Here is a 21664-nt window from a genome sequence, read left to right on the forward strand (position 1 = left end):
TAGATGGCAACAGAATACTGTCCCAAGAGTTATATGGGCTTAGCACTGTGAAAGCAGGGCATTACCTCAGGGTTAACCGTAATAACATAGAATTCCAAGCCTGAGTCATACTCAAGGGTAATGCCAAGGAGGTTAAAGAATGGAGAAAAAAAATAAAATATTCAAAAAAAGAGTAAAATTCAATTCACAGTAACCAAGATCCCATACAATAATCAAAACTAAAGACAGAGCAGAAATTCAAGAAAAATAAATAGAAGGACAATATTCACAATAACTCAGAATTCCATGAAAGTATATTCAAATGAACTGCCTAGAACTGGCTTCCTGAAACCAGTCTTTGTAGGCTGGGGGTGGCCCCACCTCTTGGTGACCCATTAACAAAACACATGGAACATAACAGAACACAATTACACATGAAGAAATAGAATAATCCACTATACATTAAAACCCTAATACTTGTGTGTGCATCTGTTCCCTCGGGGCACTCAAATTGGTCAGTTTGGCTTTGGTGTCATGATTGAAAGAGGAAGTGTAAGACACAAAAGGAGGAGTATATGGTTAGGAGGCATGCTGAGAATCACCTTCAAAGAAGGGAAGTATAAAATTGGATAGGAAGAGAGAAAAGCACCTCAAAATGACAGAATTTGAGAAGCAGGCTTTACGAAGAGACGGAGTGTTGGGCAGGGGAGGTTCAGACACGAAAATACCAAGGGAAGGCGCTGAAGGTACACGTAGGGCATGAGACAGCAAATACTTCTACATTTATTCTATTAAGCCTTGTTCGACAGGTAACGTGGGTAATAGGTAAATAGAATTAAAATAACAATAAATAATTAGACAATAAAAAAAATAGAAATAACAATATTAAGAGAAAAGATAATAATTAGTGAATAGAAAACGAACAACAAAGGCACAAAAAGTAAATTTAAACATAAGCTAGGGCAGGATCATGGTTAAAAACAGTGAGATCATGAAAATGATGATAAAATTTTATCAAGTACATCCAAATGTGTAACTGATACAATATCAAATTCTGTTTCGTCAAACCCATAGTTTCAGTAATTTCTGAGGCAAAAATAATTTGCACAAAACTAAAATGGTAAGAAAAAAAATCTGGTTAAAAATGAGTGCTAAACTCTAAAGAAACACACTAATAAATTACATTTTCTTTACCAAAACAGGTATAAGGCACACAAAGATGTTTTAAGTTATCAAAAACTTAGGATAAAACTTAGGATTTCTGCTTGGGATTAATAAAGTATCTATCTATCTATCTATCTATGTCAAGCTGACATCTTAAGTACAGGTAGTGCGATAACACCTAGTGATTAGCAACTGATGCTGTCGACAAACACAATATGTCTGCCTAGACCTGGCTGTCCGGCGAAACTGAGTAATCGGGGGAGAAGGGTCTTGGTAAGAGAGGTGACCAAGAACTTGATGGTCATTGTGGCTGAGCTCCAGAAAACCCATGTGGAGAAATTTCCAGAAGGGCTGAAATACTCCACTTATCCGGACTTCAGGGCAGAGTGGCCCAAAGATGCAAGAAAGCCCATTTGGTGTTTGCAAAAATAAACTCAGGCTATGATAAACAAGGTCTTCTGGTCTGATGAAACCAAAATTGAATTGTTTGAACTCAATTCTAAGTGTAATGTCTAGAGAAGACCAGGAACCACTCATTACCTGTGCAATACCATTTGAACGATGAAGCATGATGGTGGCAGCATCATACTGTGGAATTCTTCAGCGGCAGTGAGTGGAAAACTAGACGGGTTTAGGGAAAGCGGAACAGAGTAAAATACAGAGATATCCTTTATGAAGCTTGCTCCATAGCACTGTGGACCTAAGACTAGGCTGAAAGTTTGCCTTCTAACAGGAGAATAAGCCAAAGCAAAGACAACGCAGGAGTGGCTTAGGGACAACTCTCCAAATAAACCCGAGTGGCCTAGCCACAGCCTGATCTTGAACCCAATCGAACATCTCTGGAGAAGTCTGAAAAACTGTCCACCAATGGTCACCGTTCAACCTAACTGAGATTCAGTGGATCTACAGAGAAGAATTGCAGAATATCACGATGTATGAAGCTTGCTGCGTCTACCACCCAGGAAGGTCACAGGTGCTTCTAAGTATTGAGGAGCGGGTTTGAATACTTGTGTCAATGGGATAGTTCAGGTTTTAATTTTAGATAAATATATAAAAAAAAAATAATCTAAAATCCTGTTTTTTTGCTCCATCATTCTGGGGTATTGACTGGGAAAAAGTTCATTTTATTGTTGCAACTTAACAAAATGTGTAAAAAGTGAAGGGGTCTGAATACTTTTTCAGTGGGGAAACGGAGTACAAATGACATCATACATGGGCTCGAAATGGAAAGTGCAGTCACAAATGTCATTCATACATTATTGAAGAAGGCCATAGCTGATGGATGATGTCACTGTCAGTCCCATGAGCTGGCGAGTTGTTGTGTTCTGTGTTATTGTGAACTTTGATGCCATGACTGGCATTGACAATGGGTCATGGTACAGCCATTATTGTTACCCTAGCTATTTATTTTTTGCTTATTTAGTCTCTCTTATGTTATTTATAAGTAATGTTGTATATTAAGTTATTAACTCTGTTTTTGTCTTTATATTTTTGTAAATTTCCTTGCGTTTATGTTTCTTTGTAGTGTGGTTTGTGATCTGCCCTGCCTTCTATATGTGTAGACTAAGGAGGGGAGGCCACCTAATCATGTAGCTGAGGTTCCAGCCTCCTTAGTACTCAAGTGAAGCTTTGCTATTTCAGAAGCTCAAACATAGGTAGTCATTGTGGTTTGTGTTCTTGATTTGATTATTTTTATGTTTGGTTTCTCTGGCTTTTGACTAGAGTATTTTGTATTAAGGTGCAGTGTTTTAAGACTGATTTGGATTTGCATGGAGGTAAAACCTAATGTTTGCTCCATTTTGTTACTATCCTGTACTATTTTTGACTGAATACTTGAATATAGGCAACTTGTTTTATTTTGTGTTGAATCAGAGGTTTCAAGTTTTTCCTCTTCTCCATTTTTGAACTTTCATTATTTAAAAGCCCGAGCCCTGTTGTTGAGTCTGTGCAGTCTAGGAAGCCTGCCTTTTGAGGCCAGGCTGCCGGGGTAAAGCCAACTTTTAGGGCTGGTCTGAAGTGTTTGGTGCTTTGGAGTTGCCAAGAAAATTCCCAGTAACATCCCTGATTGCCTTCCATACGATTTCCTCCAACCCAATTAGCAGATCTTCAACCCTCTAGTCATTGGTGGTATGTCTAATTGCGTACTTGTAACAGGTTGCTGCTCTCCTGTACCATGGCTAATAACTGCCTTTCCTCAACACTGTAATTTTCTTTACTTGAAACAAGTACTTTACCTCAGGTGAGCATTTGGTAGAGCACTTTTTTTGAAGGAAGAGGGCAGGTTATAAGAGTGCCACCGGGATGCTCTGTTGGACTGTTGCTGAATACAGTTAACACCCTCAACATACAGTAGTGGTTGTGATCACATTGTCACATGTATAGACAATTGTGAAATTCTTACATGGATGTGCTAATCAACATGTAACAAAGTCACCTGTCTGCAGCACCATGATTAGTGAGAAGAACTACCTTACATCAAGGTTTCTGTCTTTGTTGCCCGATAATCTCAGAACACATTTGTATACTTGTAAATAAGGGCAGCACAAACTTTTAGTAATTGTTTTTTCAATTCTAAAATGGTTCTCTTTTAATTTTTTTCATTATGTCTGCGTTATTTTTACAAGAAAATGCAAAGATTTTTTTTCATTTTTACCTTTCTGCATGCTATCTTTTCTATTATATTTGACAGTTTAGTGTTAATCTGTTGGTGCCTGACATGAATGGAAAGCTGAATTTGTGCTGAATCAGAGACCATAAAGCACTTGATGATAGTGTAATATATCACTGCTTTAAAACATTAAATCCTTAAACATAAGAGGGAAAGAAACATTCATGTAATGAACAATCATTATAGCATAAAATCACAGCACTGCACTTACCTGACAAATAGCACAGCCACTTTCAAAAACTGAAGAGCTGTGGTCTTAGATAACCCAGAACTGGGACTTTGAATTGAAATTCCAGGATGTGACAGAACTTTTTAATTTCATTCATAACTCTTTTCCATGTTACCACTCTGTCCTGCGTTATAAAGTGAGTTTGTGGAGCTGCACACACATCAGTTTGTGGTACGCCTGATGGACTTTGAATACAGGCGGTGACTTTTTGTGAGCAAATACAAATTTGAATCCACATTTTCCAATACAAACACAAAAAATACATTTGGTTTGGCAAATGAGAAATGCCAGCAGAGACTATAAATATGACACAGCACACACACATTCACTCATGTCACCATTCAGGAAAATCTGCTTTAGATTTAATTGGTGTTGGCCACTACAAGTGCATGGTATACTACTCTCTAATCAACACACAATTGATGATCAAAAAATTTTGAACCTAATCTGTTAACAAAAACACCAGTAAAACCAGGCAAGTTATATTTTGCAACATAATCTCAATGAATGCTATCACTGAAAATATATGTATGGCCTTACTTGTGAAACCACTCTTCTGTAGCCAACTTGATGTCTCCAGCCTTGGCAGACCTCACCCTGTTGGGATAGAGAACAGGTGTCAGGAAAATATGGTATCTCTTTAAAGCATCCCATAGGACAGAAGGATGATGGTCAACAGCTTTCCTCATGGATTCTACCTGTCACAAATCTGAAGACAAATCAATGTAAATTTGAATGGTTCTAAGTCACAGAATAAGTATGGACTACACCCTCATCATCATAAAAAACTAGGCGTGTAGTCTTGCTGCCACTTCCTTGGACCTTAGGTTTCTTAGTGTCAGAGAATCATCATGCTTTCATTTTATTGAATATATATATTTTTTGGGTCATAACAATGTATCCAGGTTTCATCCCTGGTTTTTAAAACACTTCTTAAATTCCTTCCAGTCCAAAATCATTAACTTGAAATTCTCCAAGGAGGATGCGGGATGAAGTGATGCATCATTTCAGAACACGCAATGTGCACAGACCTCGCTCACCTCTAATTACTCATGGATTCCCAGACAAAATCTCACTTTGTTTAGCCATGTAATCCACTCCTTGACATTCTTCTGTCATTGACATCAAAGGCAGATTAGACTTTGGGCCATCTTTGAGACACATCCTACCACAAACTGTGTTCTGCAGCCCATCTCTTGACTGTGACATATAAAAGGGGTCTGGCATTGGTACTCCAGGCGAGAATGAACCTACCAAGACGTAGTGTTAGAAATTCAAAGATAGCACTAATTTTGTCATCCATGTTGACATGTTTCTGAAACAAGAAAAGTACACTATAAACCACAAATTCTACAAACTTGCAATTTATGTATTTCAGTACAAAGGGGCTAAATTTTACAAAATCTGCACAACCGTGTAACCCTTACAGGCTCAGACACAAACTTTCTGACCACCTCTTTAATAGACCAAAGATCTAATGGGAAAAGACATGTTAATAAAGCTCCCAGACCCGAAGGGATTTTACTGGTGATACTGAAAGAAATGAAACATCATTTATAAACCCTTACTAGGCATATTTGAGAAGTCACTTGAGGAAGGAGAAGCACATGAGGACTGGAAAGTTACAAATGTGAATTCAGTCTCCACGCAGGGAGGCCAAATTAATCCTGGTAATTATGGATCTGTAAGTCTTACTACGGTATCAAGCAAAATTAGGGAAACTGTAATAATAAATTAGAAAAGCACCTGTATGAAAATAACTTACTAAATAACAATCAGCATGGGTTTATGAGAGGAAGACCCTGCCAAACCAGATTTTTTGAGAAGGCAACTGGAATAGTTGACAAAAGCAAAGCATACAACATAATTTAGTTAAGACTTTCAAAAAACCTTAGAATCAGTTGCACACCAAAGCTTTATTCTGAAATGAGAACCTGTAGGCATCAGAGGTAACCTGCAAAACTGGATTTCAGGTAGGTTAACTGGCAGGAGACAAAGAGCACAGATAAGAGGAGTGAAGTCACCCATGGAGTTGTTCCAGGGTCTGTCCTTGGACTGTGACTTTTTTGATTAATATGAATGACACGGATTCTGTTGTAGTTAGTAAGCTAGTGAAATTTGCTGATGAAACTAAAATTGGAGGAATAGCAGACACCGATGAGGAAGAAAAAAAACAATTCAAGAAGAACTCGACAAATACTTGGAAAAAGCAGTTTAATTTAGAAAAGTGCAATGTGTGGGCAAAAGGAACTGTAAGAAAACCTCTGAAAAGGATTTGGGTTTTTGTTGACACATTTTCATCATCTAAGCAAGGTGTAGAAGTGATCAAAAGGTAAATAAAATGTTGAATATAAATATAAAATGTTGTAAAACCGTTGAATATAAGGGGACATTCTGCTCAGATTACATAATGCGCTAGTGACACCTCATCAGGAGTTATCATGTGCAGTCACCATGGTAGAAGACAGACATAACAGCAATTGAAGCCGTGCAGAGGAAAGCAACCATGTACATCCCAGGACTTAAGGACATGTCCTACACTGACAGACTTGGACCTGTTTAATCTCGAGCAGAGGAGACTGTGTGGGAACCTCCACCAGATCTTCAAAGTTGTCAAAGGCATTGATTGAGCAGATACAGCAGAATTCTTTGAACCTAATGATGAGTCACGTACTCAAGGACATCAGTGGAAATTAAGGGGAAGTAGTACAATTAGGACTGAAGCCAGGAACCACTGCTTTACACAAAGGGTTTTGGGTCCCTGGAACAAACTAGAGACATGGAGCTGAAAAAGAAACCTTGATAATGTTTTAAGAATAATCAGGATGATATATTGGTGCAGCTTAGCTAAACAAACAAAAATGAAGGACTGAATGATCTCTTCTTGTTTGCAAAATTTCTTATGTTCTTGAGCTTGCACATTGGTTTAATGCTCTTTATGTCGATTTGTGCAGTGTCTTATCAAGGCCACATAGATAGGCTGAACAGCCTAATTATGACTAAACATGGGCACAAGTACAAGAACACAACACTTCTGCTGCTCAGACCATTCCCATATAAAAATAGGGAGGGTGTGCCTTTGTTTTTTTATATATAAAAGTATCGCCATTTAAACCAAGTAGTGAACAATCACCAAAACACAGGAAATTCATAACAAATGTACTTAGGTAAACATTTTTTTTCCTCCACGGGGGCAGACAAAATCTCCACAACCTTTTAATACATTAAGACGTGAACTTTGCAATACAAAAACACTTGCATGTTTCTTGTATACAGAAGTTCTCGGTTATGATTTCTTCAACTCCATCAAGACCAGCATTTTTAGCCCTGCAAAATAAATTTCTTAATCAGAGTAACACCACTGCTGGCCAGATATCATTTTTTAAAATTACTTGTAAGGGCTAAGCAATGAAAAGCCAGTCTAGAGTCTCACACTTCAATGTACAAATCATCACTGGGGCACTGCATCACTGAAACCGTCAGCAATAACTGAATGCGGACTATGGAGGACACAATAGCATAAATAAATAAGCAAATAAATGTATTCTGAAATGGGAAAATAAATAAACATCACAATGATTAATGAAGCAGGTTTTCACACAGGTGATATATTTCAACCAAATTGTGGTAACACTGGTGAATGTATTAGTATATCATTTGTTGTATACTTTTATCCTTAGGTGCTGCACTTGTCCCTGAAAAAGGGAAGATTCCCTGGAACACATCAGTCTACTTACTCTGCACACTTATGCCCTGGACATTACAACCTGAACTGGAAATTCATACTGTAAGACCCGTGGACACTGCCTTATTTGGCTGTTTAAGACTGGAGAATTTAGTATTTTAATCATAATTGACACCTTTGTATATTCTCACAGTGGTGATTATATGTGTGGTTATACTCGGGGTACACTAATATATGCATCAATTTTACCACAAACTGGTAAAAGTGCTTCTTTATTAATCATTGCTATTTAGTTACTCTGCAGGTTATATGTTAGATTAATAGGTGGTTATTTCATAAATAAATGTTATGAAAGATGTTTTTGTTGCTCATTTCCTCATTTGTTAATTTCAGTGACACCACACCCAACATGAAATATGCCTTGCGTTTTAATTGGTGAATCTTCAGTATAGTGCATTCTCATCATTATGTCTGTGCAAGCCTGGCAGTCAGTTGAACCTACCCTCTCAACTTTGACAGGTGAAAATGACAGCTTACATTTCAAAGCATATTTTATATTGCATGCAGCGACTCTGAAATAAATTAAGAAACCACCTTAATAAAAGGATGTGTGTCCGTGTTTCCACCCGTTTGCTATGTCTCTTCCATTTCAACAGATGGCGCAACCCAAGCTTTTGCAGTAATACAATGCATTGCATTTGTCTTTCCAACAGATAACACATCACAGACATTAACACTGCTTTTACAAATTCCATACCAATATAAAAAGATACATATGCATTGCGTTTGTCACTCCAACAGATGCCATATCTATCATATGTAATGATGAATTTAACTACTACAAAAGTTTGTGATGCACCATCTGTTGGAATGAAAAATGCAACACATTTTATTACTAAATACATTACAAGATACATTTCAGTAGATGGTACACTGCAAACTTTAAACTTTCAAGCCATCTTAGACAGGTGGGACAGCTAGTAAATAAATAAATGCATAATGAAATTAGCAACAAAAACATTTAATGAAATATTTATGCTTATATATCGTTGTTGTTTTGTAGTTATTTATGTATTTACCTTTGTTCAAATAATCCTCCATAGTTGACCACTGACTCTAGCTTGTAATGTTTCTCCTCATTTCACCTTGACCAAGTGGTGGACACATCTTTGTCACAAATTCCTGTTTTCCTGACCCTTTCACAGAACGTTGTCATATTGTGCAAACACATTCACCAGCACCGCGTTGCTCTAATATTGTGCTTCCTCTTGGTTTCCATCTAAGACTTTGTGTCAACATTATTTATAAACGTTGTTACAAATTTGCACTACTCACTGAACAAAACAAAGCCTGAATATGCAAACCACCTTCCCAAAAAAAAAAAAACACCTCCCTACCAGAATTTTGCAGAATACAGTAGGCACAATAAAGACCAGTCATATTTTCGGAAATTACAATAAAATTGATGTGTGCACTTTGGCAAGGCTGGAAAATGATAAGCAGCACTGACCTGGTCCTTCTAAGGAGGAATATGAAAGTAACAAATATATATAGCAAGTTTAGATTAGGGGCAAAGTCCCAGATCTATGAGTGGTGCACACTGAATGGACAGTACAAGAATTCTCAATCCAAAGATATTTTTATATGTCACCTACTCAATGTAGTTTGTAGTGATGATTGAGAAAAACTTGCAGTGTTTTCAAGTAAAATGAAGATGTAGTTTCTGCTGTGGTGGCAAGTGCTGGATAATAATAATATTCATTAAAAATGTCCTGCTACTATAAACCAGTTTTACAAAATGCTATTGTAAGCAAACATGGAACATGTCGAAATGCAAACAAGCATTTAAATTGTAGGTTCGTCTCCACCGTCTTATTTGTTTGTCAGCAGTGCAGCTCAGTAACAGCTTATTCATTGGCTAATATTGTACTTCACTGACAGACATATGCAGCTAGATATTAAAAATAACAGGAAAACGAATGAAATCATTGTCATGAAGAGAACATGCCTCATATGTGTGCACATCCAAGAGGCTTCAAAAAGCAGGTGGTTAGTTCAACTGTGCAGTTTCACAGACTTTGAGGTACTCCACTTGTGACTCACTGCTATGACTAGACATGTAATGGCAGGTGGTGGGTCTACAATTTAAAAGCTTGGTTACTTCTGAAAGCATTCCATTTTTGTCCATTAGAATGTTTACCACAGGTGGCTTATTTAACAACATTTTAGTATCAACACACAAGTTTGATAATTTGTGAGCATAAGACTTGGTGACTTGACATGTGGCTTATGCAACAAGAGTAATGGAGTTGCTATCTATTACTGGTTAAATTAGTTGCCTATTATATTGGAATTTTATTAACTCTGCTCTCCAAGAAAACAGGAGATTCAAAATTTTTCTCAGTATTCTCCACAAACAACATGGCACTAAGTAACATGTTAAAAGAAAATATATTATATTATATACAGTACTGTGCAAAAGTTTTAGGCAGGTGTGAAAAAATGCTGTAAACAAAGAATGCTTTCAGAAATATAAATAATGATTGTTTATTCTTATCAATTTACAAAATGCAAAATGAGAGAACAAAAGAAAAATCTAAATCAAATCAATATTTGGTGTTACTACCTTTTGCCTTCAAACCAGCATCAATTCTTATAGGTACACTTGCACAAAGTCAAGGATTTTGTAGGATTCTAGTGAGGTGTATGATCAACCAATTATACCAAACAGGTGCTAATGATCATCAATGTCACACGTAGGTTGAAACACAGTCATTAACTGAAACAGAAACAGCTGTGTAGGAGGCTTAAAACTGGGTGAGGAACAGCCAAACTCTACCACCAAGGTGAGGTTGTGGAAGACAGTTTCATGTCATGGCAAGATTGAGCACAGCAACAAGACACAAGGTAGTTCTACTGCATTAGCAAGGTCTCTCCCAGACAAAGATTTCAAAGCAGACTGGGGTTTCAAGATGTGCTGTTCAAGCTCTTTTGAAGAAGCACAAAGAAACGGGCAACGTTGAGGATTCGCAGACGCAGTGGTCGGCCAAGGAAACTTACTGCAGCAGATGAGACACATCAAGCTTATTACCCTTCGAAATCGGAAGATGTCCAGCAGTGCCATCAGCTCAGAACTGTCAGAAACCAGTGGGACCCAGGTACACTCATCTATTGTCCGGAGAAGTCTGGCCAGAAGTGGTCTTCATGGAAGAGTTGCAGCCAAAAAGCCATACCTCCGACGTGGAAACAAGGCCAAGCGACTCAAGTATACACGAAAACATAAGAACTGGGGTGCAGAAAAATGGCAGCAGGTGCTCTGGACTGATGAGTCAAAATTTGAAATATTTGGCTGTAGCAGATGGCAGTTTGTTCGTCGAAGGGCTGGAGAGCGGTACAATAATGAGTGTCTGCAGGCAACAGTGAAGCATGGTGGAGGTTCCTTGAACGTTTGGGGCTGCATTTCTGCAAATGGAGTTGGAGATTTGGTCAGGAATAATGGTGTTCTCCATGCTGAGAAATACAGGCAGATACTTATCCATCATGCAATACCATCAGGGAGGCATATGATTGGCCCCAAATTTATTCTGCAGCAGGACAACGACCCCAAACATACAGCCAAAGTCATTAAGAACTATCTTCAGCGTAAAGAAGAACAAGAAGTCCTGGAAGTGATGGTATGGCCCCCACAGAGACCTGACCTCAACATCATCGAGTGTGTCTGGGATTACATGAAGAGACAAAAGTATGCGAGGAAGCCTACATCCACAGAAGATCTATGCTTAGTTCTCCAAGATGTTTGGAACAACCTACCAGGCGAGTTCCTTCAAAAACTGTGTGCAAGTGTACCTAGAAGAATTGATGCTGTTTTGAAGGCAAAGGGTGGTCACACCAAATATTGATTTGATTTAGATTTCTCTTTTGTTCATTCACTATATTTTGTTGATTGATGAAAATAAATGATTAACACTTCCATTTTTGAAAGCATTCTTTGTTTACAGCATTTTTTCACACCTGCCTAAAACATTTGCACAGTACTGTATATGCTGGAGTATACTCCCAATTGCGTTGCTTTTCATCCTCCAATGGTCTTGCTGGCCTATTTCTTTGTCAGGAATTGACCGTCCTCAACCTTCAGCCAGATCCAAGGCCTGAGGGCAGACCTGTGCGCTGAGTCCTGGGCTATGTCTGCTTCTTTCTTGACTTTAGGCTGAAGGTAAACCAGCAATGAAGAATTGCACCCCAGTAAAACAATGCTAAACAGATTCATTTTTTTTCCCATCATTTCTACAACAAATGGACCACACTGTCGAGTTTTCATTTCTTTTTAAATACCTCTTTTCTTTAATGTATTTACAAGCTTTAAATTTGCTCTATATGTTGTATTACAAGCACTTATTTCTCCCAACAAGCCTCTGTCATCTGGGATTGTTGGTTTTTTTTTTTTTGTTTCTTTTATACTCATTCAGACTTTGTTTCCTGAATGCGCTGTATTTGTCCTCATTCAGAAGAGTTACAATTCACAGAAAGCTGGCCAAAGCAGGCAGGAAGTGTTTTAATTGGTTATTTAATAATAACCTTTAAAATAGATGTCTTTAACACATCTTTCATTCAGCTGCCCCCCCTTTTAAAATTTTCCCCACCTCCCAACCCCCACCCAAAAAAAAGTACCCTGTTTTCGTGCAGTTTTGAAAGCAGGGGGGTTATTTTTCATCTATTTATATTGTCCTTAATCAAGACTGCAAATATTAAATAAATCTGTTATTTGCAGTACTTAAAAAAATAATAAATTAAACTGTTCATAACCTATATCTTCGCAGCACAGAAATTCTTTTAAACAAGTCTCTTTTAAAAAGTAAAAAAAAAGTTTAAAATTTAAAACAAAAATATCTTCTATAAATAATACATATATTTAGTGCTCCGCCCGTGACTTCAAACTAAATTTGTTTGCATTTTTAAGGAACCGTACCAAAAATTGTTCACCAGAATTGTGTTTAATTCCTATCTGTGCATGTTTTTTTTTTGTTTTAGTTTATTTTTTAATAAATTTAAGTTTAATAGTGGCTATTGGCCTTTCTGCACTGATTGGCGAAGAAATGACTTCTTTAATTGTCTTCAGACTCCTCTTCTGCTTCCCGAAGCCATGTGAAAAAGGCTGTGACTGATTTCAAAGCTACTCCTTTGCCCCTTAGTTCAGCTGGGTCTTTGCTAGATTCCCATTTATAGAATGCATCCTCAGAAATGACATCTTCATCGTATAAACAGTCAAAAAACATCCTCAGCAAATCTGTAAAGGACAAGCACAGAACATTTTATTAAGTACCTTTGAAAAACATACTGTAACCAACTGTGCAAAACAAGAATGTTCCACTTTGTTCTGTCATGACAATAAACATGGAAGCACATCCATGATGATCTGCATTACTGACTTATCTATAGAAGCAGAGATGAAGAAAAAAGTGCATGCCGGGGGAAGACGACTTTTTTCTCCAGTCTTATGGGGGAGTGAGTTGTATTTTTGCCTGTGGGGTTATTTGTGTGCATTATTGATTTTAGTTTACTTGCCCATTTATTTTTAATTCATTAACCTACCTCTACAATTTATTATTTGAAGTCTTTAAAGCACAAAAACAAACCATTTTTGTATTTTCCACCATAATTTACAAATAAATTCTTTAAAATCAGACAATGTGATTTTCTGGATTTTTTTTCTCATTTTGTCTCTCATAGTTGAGGTATACCTATGATGAAAATTACAGGCCTCTCTCATCTTTTTAAGTGGGAGAACTTGCGCATTTGGTGGCTGACTAAATACTTTTTTGCCCCACTGTATATATGAGAGAGAGAGAGAGAGAGATTATAAATGGGCCCATGTAATAATTTGTTCATTGTTGCTAAACTAAACATTCTACTTTGTTTGTCACAGACCCCTGTGCTCTACTCAGATTTGAACACTGCATGCCTGCTGTTTATAGAGTAGCACATGCTGAGGAAATGAAGGCACTATAGATGGACAGATGGGGCGTTTCTGCCCAAATATGAGTATATGGGAGTGTCAGTTAGGGGGAGCTGGCGAGGGCACTACATGGCAGAAAGTGGCTCAAAGTGGAAAGCATATACTGAACAGGATGGTACACAAAATGCATGTTTTAATAATACACACTTAGCAGAATGAATCACAAGTTTCATAATGCCCACTATGCAGATGCTATAATCCAGTCATAAAAACAAATTTACTAAATACTGTGGCTTAAAATATATTGCACAAACATATATCCATGTAGTAATAACAAAGGCTGAATGTTCTTATTGCTATGGCACTGCATGCATAAGTAAGGCAAGTATGGTTTGAAATAACTAAACTGACTGGATAATTGAAATTTAGCATTCTCAACCAATTTGGTGCGTTTTGGAAAGGTTCAAACATTTCATCTGATGCAGCTAGGGTTGGTTTCATTTCCTACAATCAAAAATAAAATTGAACAGGCATGAAAATGGGGACCATGATGAATGGAAAAATTCCATTTACAATTTGGTTGTTCAATCTTGGGAAACTTTGCTTCTTTTGGGTACTTTGTTATTAGGTCCCAGTAAGTATCCTGGAAAGGTACAAGTCAGTGGCACTGAATAATACAGTGATGGGTGGACTAAGTAAAAGCATACAATGCTCTGTTGTATGCTATGGTGCAGGAAACCCAGCAGTTATTGCAAGGATGTCCAACTTTGTTCTAAATGTGACTTGGGTCTGTGAGAGAATGCCAGTGGTGGCCAAAGTCATCTCCCATGAGAACAGGCAACTGTGCTATTTCCTTAACAAAGCAGAAAGCAGATGCTGCCATGGTGATTCCTCCCCTTAGGAATACACATAGGTGTGGTTGGTGTACCACAGTGGGCAAAAGCTGAGCTGCCCTGATTAGGATAAAAAAAATAAAAATTGAACTAAGGCAATTAAAAATGATGGGGCAGCTGGATTTTGTCTGAGATCTATTTATATGTTGCTTGATCTTCACAAATAATAACTCTTGAACATATTGCCATTTTTTTAAATATATGAAATACATTGTCTGACCTGGCATTACTATACTGCAGACATAAAAAATGTGACCATGTGGATGCAGACAATATTACCGGGCCTAAGTCCAGCCAAATAAATGCAGGACTACTGTGTTATCAAGGCAGGTTGTAAAGTCACCTTCTCTGTGTGTTTTACTGATAAAATTTGACAGCCTGCTAAGACTTCTTTTCCAATTCAGGTTCGTAATAAATGACTTTTTTTTTTTAAAAAAATGCATTTAATATTGTAATACTTCAATAATAAAATGTTTATACTTTGGTATAAAGTAATACCTTGTACACCTGCATTGCACAACTAATCATTGAATTAAATTAATTCTTCCTTTACAATTTCCTATTATAAACAGTGTATAAATATAATTAATATTAAAATAACAAACAAGGACAAAGTCAGTAAAGCAGAGTTTTGTTACCTTGCAGAAATGCAGAGATGTTTACCCTATGAAAAAGATTTTGTAGATAGAAATACATTTGAAGGTATATCACTTATTGAAGTCCACTGTGTTTACACAGCATTGCTTTCAGACTCAATGAACGACACTCCAGGGGGAGCACGTGCTGTATCAATCAACACTGTATTCTTAAACTATGATCACATTTTTCTACCGTGTTCCCCAATGCTTGATTATTTTCCAAAAATTTTCCCATTCATAAATCTCTGTGAGAGCAGAGTCAAGTTTACTCTCCCTGAAATATACTATGTGGTGGTTTGCCACCACAACAAATGTATTTTTTAAGCAGCATCTTATCATTTGTTATTGCAGCTGATGAGAGATTTGTTATACAATGGTAAAACTTTCACTGGTGCTGCTCGGTATACAAAACTGTATTTGCTTTTGCTGCTTTGTTTAAGGTTTGGCATATACTGTAGTGTAACTGAGCAATGACATCCAGAGAATTACAACTGTAATTACTTTCTAAAATACTGGTACAATGTTCAGATGAGGTAGAGAGGCCTGACGGCTGTGACACTGGGCTATAAACTTCAATGACAGATTATGTGACCAGGATTAAATTATTTCAGGAGTAGGGACACTGCCAGTGTCATTTTATCATGTACTATAAATATAAAGTACTTTTTTTTTTTTTTTTTTACAGTGTTCACATTTAAAAGCACTATATAAAATACACAGATAGATTGATTAGATGTAAGTGGTTAGGAAACTCACAGAAAGTACAGATAACCACTTGGTACTTTAACTACATTACAGTTTTAGAAATGAATAATCAAAATGGTACTCAGTTACTCTTAGTAGTGCTTTGAGAAATCCAAAAAAGATTACATGTCTTATTGCACTTTTTAGAACTTTACATGAATGTTACTTTAATAGAAGGATAAGAAGTTTACTTTATAAAATACAATATTGATTATAAAATTGTCTGAAAATAAAATGAAAAAACAATATGAAGTAAACCTGAGAAACTATTGCAGAAACTTTATTACAAGAAGCAGCTTACTGTAATAGAGATTATTCTGTAACTGAGGAAACTTCTACAAAATCAGTTTGTGTTGTGAAACCTAAATATATTATCAGCAGTATTAAAAGTGAAAGGCACACTTACTTGGAGGCTGATCAAGTTTTACTATCAATGCCTGTAGTGCATAAAGTGCTTGCAGTTGTTTTTCAGTATCAGAGTTAAGGTACTTGAGTAATACCGGCAATCTTCGCTGGATGGTTGCTGTGTCTACACGACAAGAGTTGCTTTCATCTGAAGAGAAGAAAAGTAAGTAAACATTTTTGCAATGTCAGATACAATTTTCCATTCTGTCAGGCTAAACCATTTCTAAGTTAACAATTTTTTATTTTGCAGGAGGGGTGTAATTGCCATTACATACTGTAGATACTGCTGATGGCTATTCTGTTCGATTCTGTTATACAGAAGCTATCAAAATAAGAATCACCTTTATTCACCAGTACTTACTGTAAAGGAATTTAGCTTGTTAGCTTTGGAGCTGCTTGTAACAGAACACATCACATACAAATAACATACATAACACAAGTGAAACATATATTATAAACATTTACTGACTAATGCAATTATAAAGGAGATGCACAAATGAAAGCATGTGTGTGTACAATGTGTATGTGCGCACACACACACATACATATACATACATATACACACACATACATTCGTATGTGAAAGAACACACAAATATGTGAGAAAGACGGGCTAAACTACTGGTTTTCAGAGACCTACGGCTTTGGGAAAGGAAAGGGCTTCAATCTGGGAAAAAGCTTTGCCTGCTAAACTTTACACATTGTTTTCTGCAATGACACAAGTGCTTACCTTTAAGCAACTGTGACTGTAGTCGTATTACTGTATATCCCAGATTTTAAAGTTTAAACACATTTTACACCTAATATTATTTAACAATTTGAATGCAAGGTACACGTTGTATCTCATTGAGCCTGCCAAAACACTGCACATGAGAGAACTTGCATACCAACACTACAGACACAGCCAGATTGATGGCGAGCTTTGTGTTAATAATAGACAGTCCATAGTTAAGTTGTTGCAAAAAAGGTATAAAGCTGCTGATGTTTTGTAACAACTAGATTTATTAAACAAATACTGAATATTTTGCTAATAATGACAGTGCTCAAGATAGTCACAGTCAATTGGATGATGCTGAACCTGTAGGCTCTGGTGCAAATGCGGATAATTGCCCTGAAGACGTTTCTTCATTGCAAGACGTATGACTTGAACAACTGTCAGGACATACTGCTGCCTACTGACTGCAAACAATCAGCAACTACCAAATGTGTTGTTTGCAGGAAGCATGGACAACACAAAAAACGCACAGTATTATAAGCCTACACTCTATGTGGTGCCATGGTGTTAGAACTCTTATTCAAATGTAGATTTTTAGTCATGTTACTGCTGAAAATAAATTAACAGTGTCTTTACTTTTTTGACAGGGTTACTGTTGATAATAAACCATAGCTTTCTAATAAATTTCTCTACATTTTTTCTGATTTTGAAAGAGTTCATTATTTATGATATATGCACAAACCTATACTGCAGAGTACTAGTAATAAATGGTTTAGCAGTCAACGTGTTGAACAATGCACAAGAAAAGCCGGCATATATTGGTAGGAGTCATTTTCTTTCCACTGCAGCAAAAGGGTCTTGCTGAATAATACTTAGGGGCACAAGCCAGAAATCCTCAGTTGTGTGCAGTTTCATGAAACTCCATTATAGCAATCACCTAATAGTTAATAATCAGCTACATTAAAAAAACAAAACAAAAATAAATCAGTTGATTGAGCCACAAGATGGATATTAACCTATGTGAAAACCTACTAATATAGAGAACTTCCAAATCATTTTTTACTATGTATAGCCTATCCAAACCTTGTCCAGTAATATTTCCACATCATTTGTAGCCTCCTTTAGCACACTAACATTTGCAGAGAACATTTGTTCAGATATCACCTTAACTATCCAAATTTGAACTATACAGCTCAAGTTTATTTTAATAAATCTTAATTCTGAGGACTCAGCTATAGTCCCGAGAAGTCATAATTTAAAAAAGAATTCCAAAAAGGACCCATACTCTCTCCCAGCTCCCCTTACCTTTCACTGCTGCCTTGCAAACAGCTGTCATTAAAGCTCTAAGGAATGGAGGTGAACTCATTTGAGATTCTTCTAAATTAGCCTGCAACATAAACAGTAGTTATTTTGCATGCTCCCAGCAAAAGGTTATATACAAGACAAGTAGTGCCCTCTGTTATTTACACATCTAATACAATGCAGCACACTACCAAGTAGCATATCTACTTTATTACTTTTGTAAAAACATGCTTTCTAAATGGCACCTCTTCTAATCTAGACCAGTGGCTCCCAAATTTAGTCCCAGGTACCTCATGTGAGTGCAGGTTTTTGTTCCAACCAGATTCACAATCAGTGTTAATAACTTATCTCATTTAATTAGCAAGTCTTTCTCTTCTCCTATTCTACATTCATAACAGCACAGCTGAATGAGTTTTACATTCATAAGACATTCTGAAATATTTCTATTTTGCTATTGCTTTAAATGCTTGACTATCTTTTGTTGTTTCATGTTATTCTGCCCTTTATCTGTGTAGGTTGCTCCCTTCATTGTATTCTAATAATGACAATTAAAAACAAGCAGAGCAGACACCCAGGCAAACAAAACTGAATGAGGAAAGGCTGCAACTACTTCAGTGACAGACCCACTAATTAGTACATAATGGATTAAATAACCAGAACACCTGGAACAGCAGGATAAAAATAAGGATGAAATATTGTTAAAAGGTTAAAAAAACATTATGCCCATATAACTATTTTATATATTTCCATAAAAACTTACCAAACTTAGTTTTGTAATTTCTACATTTACCACAAAACACAGGAATTGAGAAATAACAGCTCACTTAATTGGGCTAAGTGTTTAATTAAAAATGGATGTCGGCTGGGAAAAAAAACAACCCATAAGCCACAGTGGGTCCCACGACTGAGCTTGAGAACCACTGATGTTGGCGCCTTTAAAAGTTGTAGGTAACTCTAGAAATGCTTCCAATTAATCTCTGAAACATTAAAAGTGTAAGCCTTGGGGGTATGCAAGAATTTCTCTTACTGAAAACACTGCAGATCAAGAATGTCCAACTTTGATCCTGGAAGGTCACAGTGGCTGCTGGTTCTCCTTCCTGCCACTTTCGTAATCAGGGACCAGTTTTTGCTGTTAATTGACTTCTATTCCCTTTGTTTTAATTGCTGTGTTTTTAAAGACTCCATCCACTGAATTGATTTTTTTCCCTTAAATGGCAGCCAAACAAAAATGAGATATGAAGTGAGCCAACAGATGATCATCTAACTCCAACCTATTTCTTTACAACCAGTTTCTTAATTAGAAGACAATTTTTGTTGCTAATTAAACCCATTATTTACCTCCGTGGCTTGCTGGTGCTCTTATTCTGCTACAGCAGGCATTTGAAAAACAGTTGAATTTCTTTTTTCTAAGAGACCCATGTAAATGTTTGCTGGACCTGAGCAGATCAACATGAGACCTTCACCTTTCTTTATTTTCAGATATTATATGATGTACACAGGATAGCTGATCATTTGTTGGCTCACTTTGTGTCTCATTATTGTTTTACTGTTAATTAAAGGAAAAATGAAACAATGGCTCTGTGTCTTAAATAGAAAGTCAATTGCAAATATTGGAAAAGAAGTTACTTAGCAGTAAAAACTGGTAATTTATTAAGGAAATGGTTAGAATGAAAGCCTGCAGCCCTCCAGGATCAGAGTTGGGCACCCCTGCTATTGATCCTTCTGTATTATATACAAAATTTTTATCATCTGGTATTCAGGATGCAATGAAAAAGAATTTAAGTAAATTTTGCATGACAGCATACTTTTTAATGATCTCATTTCTTTTGCATGCTGTCACTTGGCGGACTTTCATCATAAGATTTACATATTTACGGCTAGTCATTTCCTACAAAGTTCAGCTATTTACTTTTCACCTAACACACTATGAATTCGATATAGACCCATTTGCTCTGATTGCCCTAATTCATTTGATCTCGATAAGCACTGGGATCTGCCCAGTGAAGGTCACATTGGACTTTGCTCCAGTGATAATTCATCATGCAATTCTTTATTACTGGGACTGATTACAGTGAGTATGGACACCCAGTGACATGTGACAGACCCAACAGTTGGGCTAGGGTCTGTGATGTAGCAGTTTGGTCCATCACTACCATGTGCACATGATGTCTGTCCTCCTGTTTCTTTGTCCATTGGGGCACTCCAGACCACTCACTACCCACTCATACCATACTGCCATCACTGTACTCACATTCCTTTCAATACTAGTGTTGATATCCCTGAAGAATAATCTGCTTTCCTGTATTCTCACAATTCTCCCTTGCTTAAAGTCCAAGAGCTGGATGTTTGGCTGCTGTCCTTTCTGCTGGGGTATGTTTGGTCTGTATGAGCAGACAAACTGCATGCTGTCACTCAAAGCAGTTCCCTTTGCTAATGCCTTTTATATACAATGTGGGAAAGTCCACAGGGTGTAACTTGTACACATCATTTGCATTTGTAATCAGTTTAACTCTGCCACGACCTACCTATCCTACAAGTTTCAGACCAGCATGACTTGTTTTTTCCCAGAGGTGCAATTTCAATGTCAGGCACTTTATCCACTTCTGCATTATATAAGCCTGTCAGAAAGCTTAAAATGATGCTAGCCTTTATTAATTAAAAACTTTTCTTGTACTTTATCTAACAATCAAACTTCAGCAGTGACTGTAACTAAAGCTCTTTAAAAATCAGTAGAAACATTGACAATAGTCTACATTCATATACACACAAAAGGCACACTGTGATGTTATTAGGATTCTTGCAGTTTCTGTTGTAAGTGGGGTCCTGGATGCAGGCAATGTGGGCTCAGATGTACAGTTTACATACAGCTGGCACAACACACTTACAGTCATATGAAAAAGATTGGGAACCCCTCTCAGCCTGCATAATAATTTACTTTCAACAAAAAAGATAACAGTAGTATGTCTTTCATTTCCTAGGAACATCTGAGTACTGGGGTGTTTTCCGAACAAAGATTTTTAGTGAAGCAGTATTTAGTTGTATGAAATTAAATCAAATGTGAAAAACTGGCTGTGCAAAAATGTGGGTCCCCTTGTAATTTTCCTGATTTGAATGCATGTTACTGCTCAATGCTGATTACTTGCAACACCAAACTGGTTGGATTAGCTCGTTAAGCCTTGAACTTCATAGACAGGTGTGTCCAATCATGAGAAAGGGTATTTAAGGTGGTCAGATGCAAGTTGTGCTTCCCTTTGACTCTCCCCTGAAGAGTGACAGCATGGGATCCTCA

The 21664-nt window shown here is 36.9% G+C and overlaps 1 protein-coding gene across 18 annotated transcripts in view; it reads right to left on the reverse strand.

Moving 5' to 3' along the window:
* Nucleotides 1–5040: 5040 nt before the first annotated feature.
* LOC114656263 (eukaryotic translation initiation factor 4 gamma 3-like) overlaps nucleotides 5041–21664 on the reverse strand; it is a 271004-nt gene continuing 254380 nt past the window's right edge. For 17 of the 18 annotated variants that reach the window (XM_051930345.1, XM_051930342.1, XM_051930347.1 and 14 more), the window contains 3 exons: nucleotides 18379–18460; nucleotides 16360–16506; nucleotides 12037–13009 (listed from right to left, as the gene is read on the reverse strand). In XM_051930345.1, the coding sequence (XP_051786305.1) occupies nucleotides 12828–13009; nucleotides 16360–16506; nucleotides 18379–18460 (411 nt within the window). In that variant the 3' untranslated portion in view covers nucleotides 12037–12827. Of the gene's footprint in view, nucleotides 5356–12036; nucleotides 13010–16359; nucleotides 16507–18378; nucleotides 18461–21664 lie in introns of those variants that run through there. The other variant, XM_051930350.1, reaches the window with a different exon arrangement.

The sequence above is a fragment of the Erpetoichthys calabaricus genome, chromosome 8 (genome assembly GCF_900747795.2).
Source record: "Erpetoichthys calabaricus chromosome 8, fErpCal1.3, whole genome shotgun sequence".
NCBI classification, from domain to species: domain Eukaryota; kingdom Metazoa; phylum Chordata; class Cladistia; order Polypteriformes; family Polypteridae; genus Erpetoichthys; species Erpetoichthys calabaricus.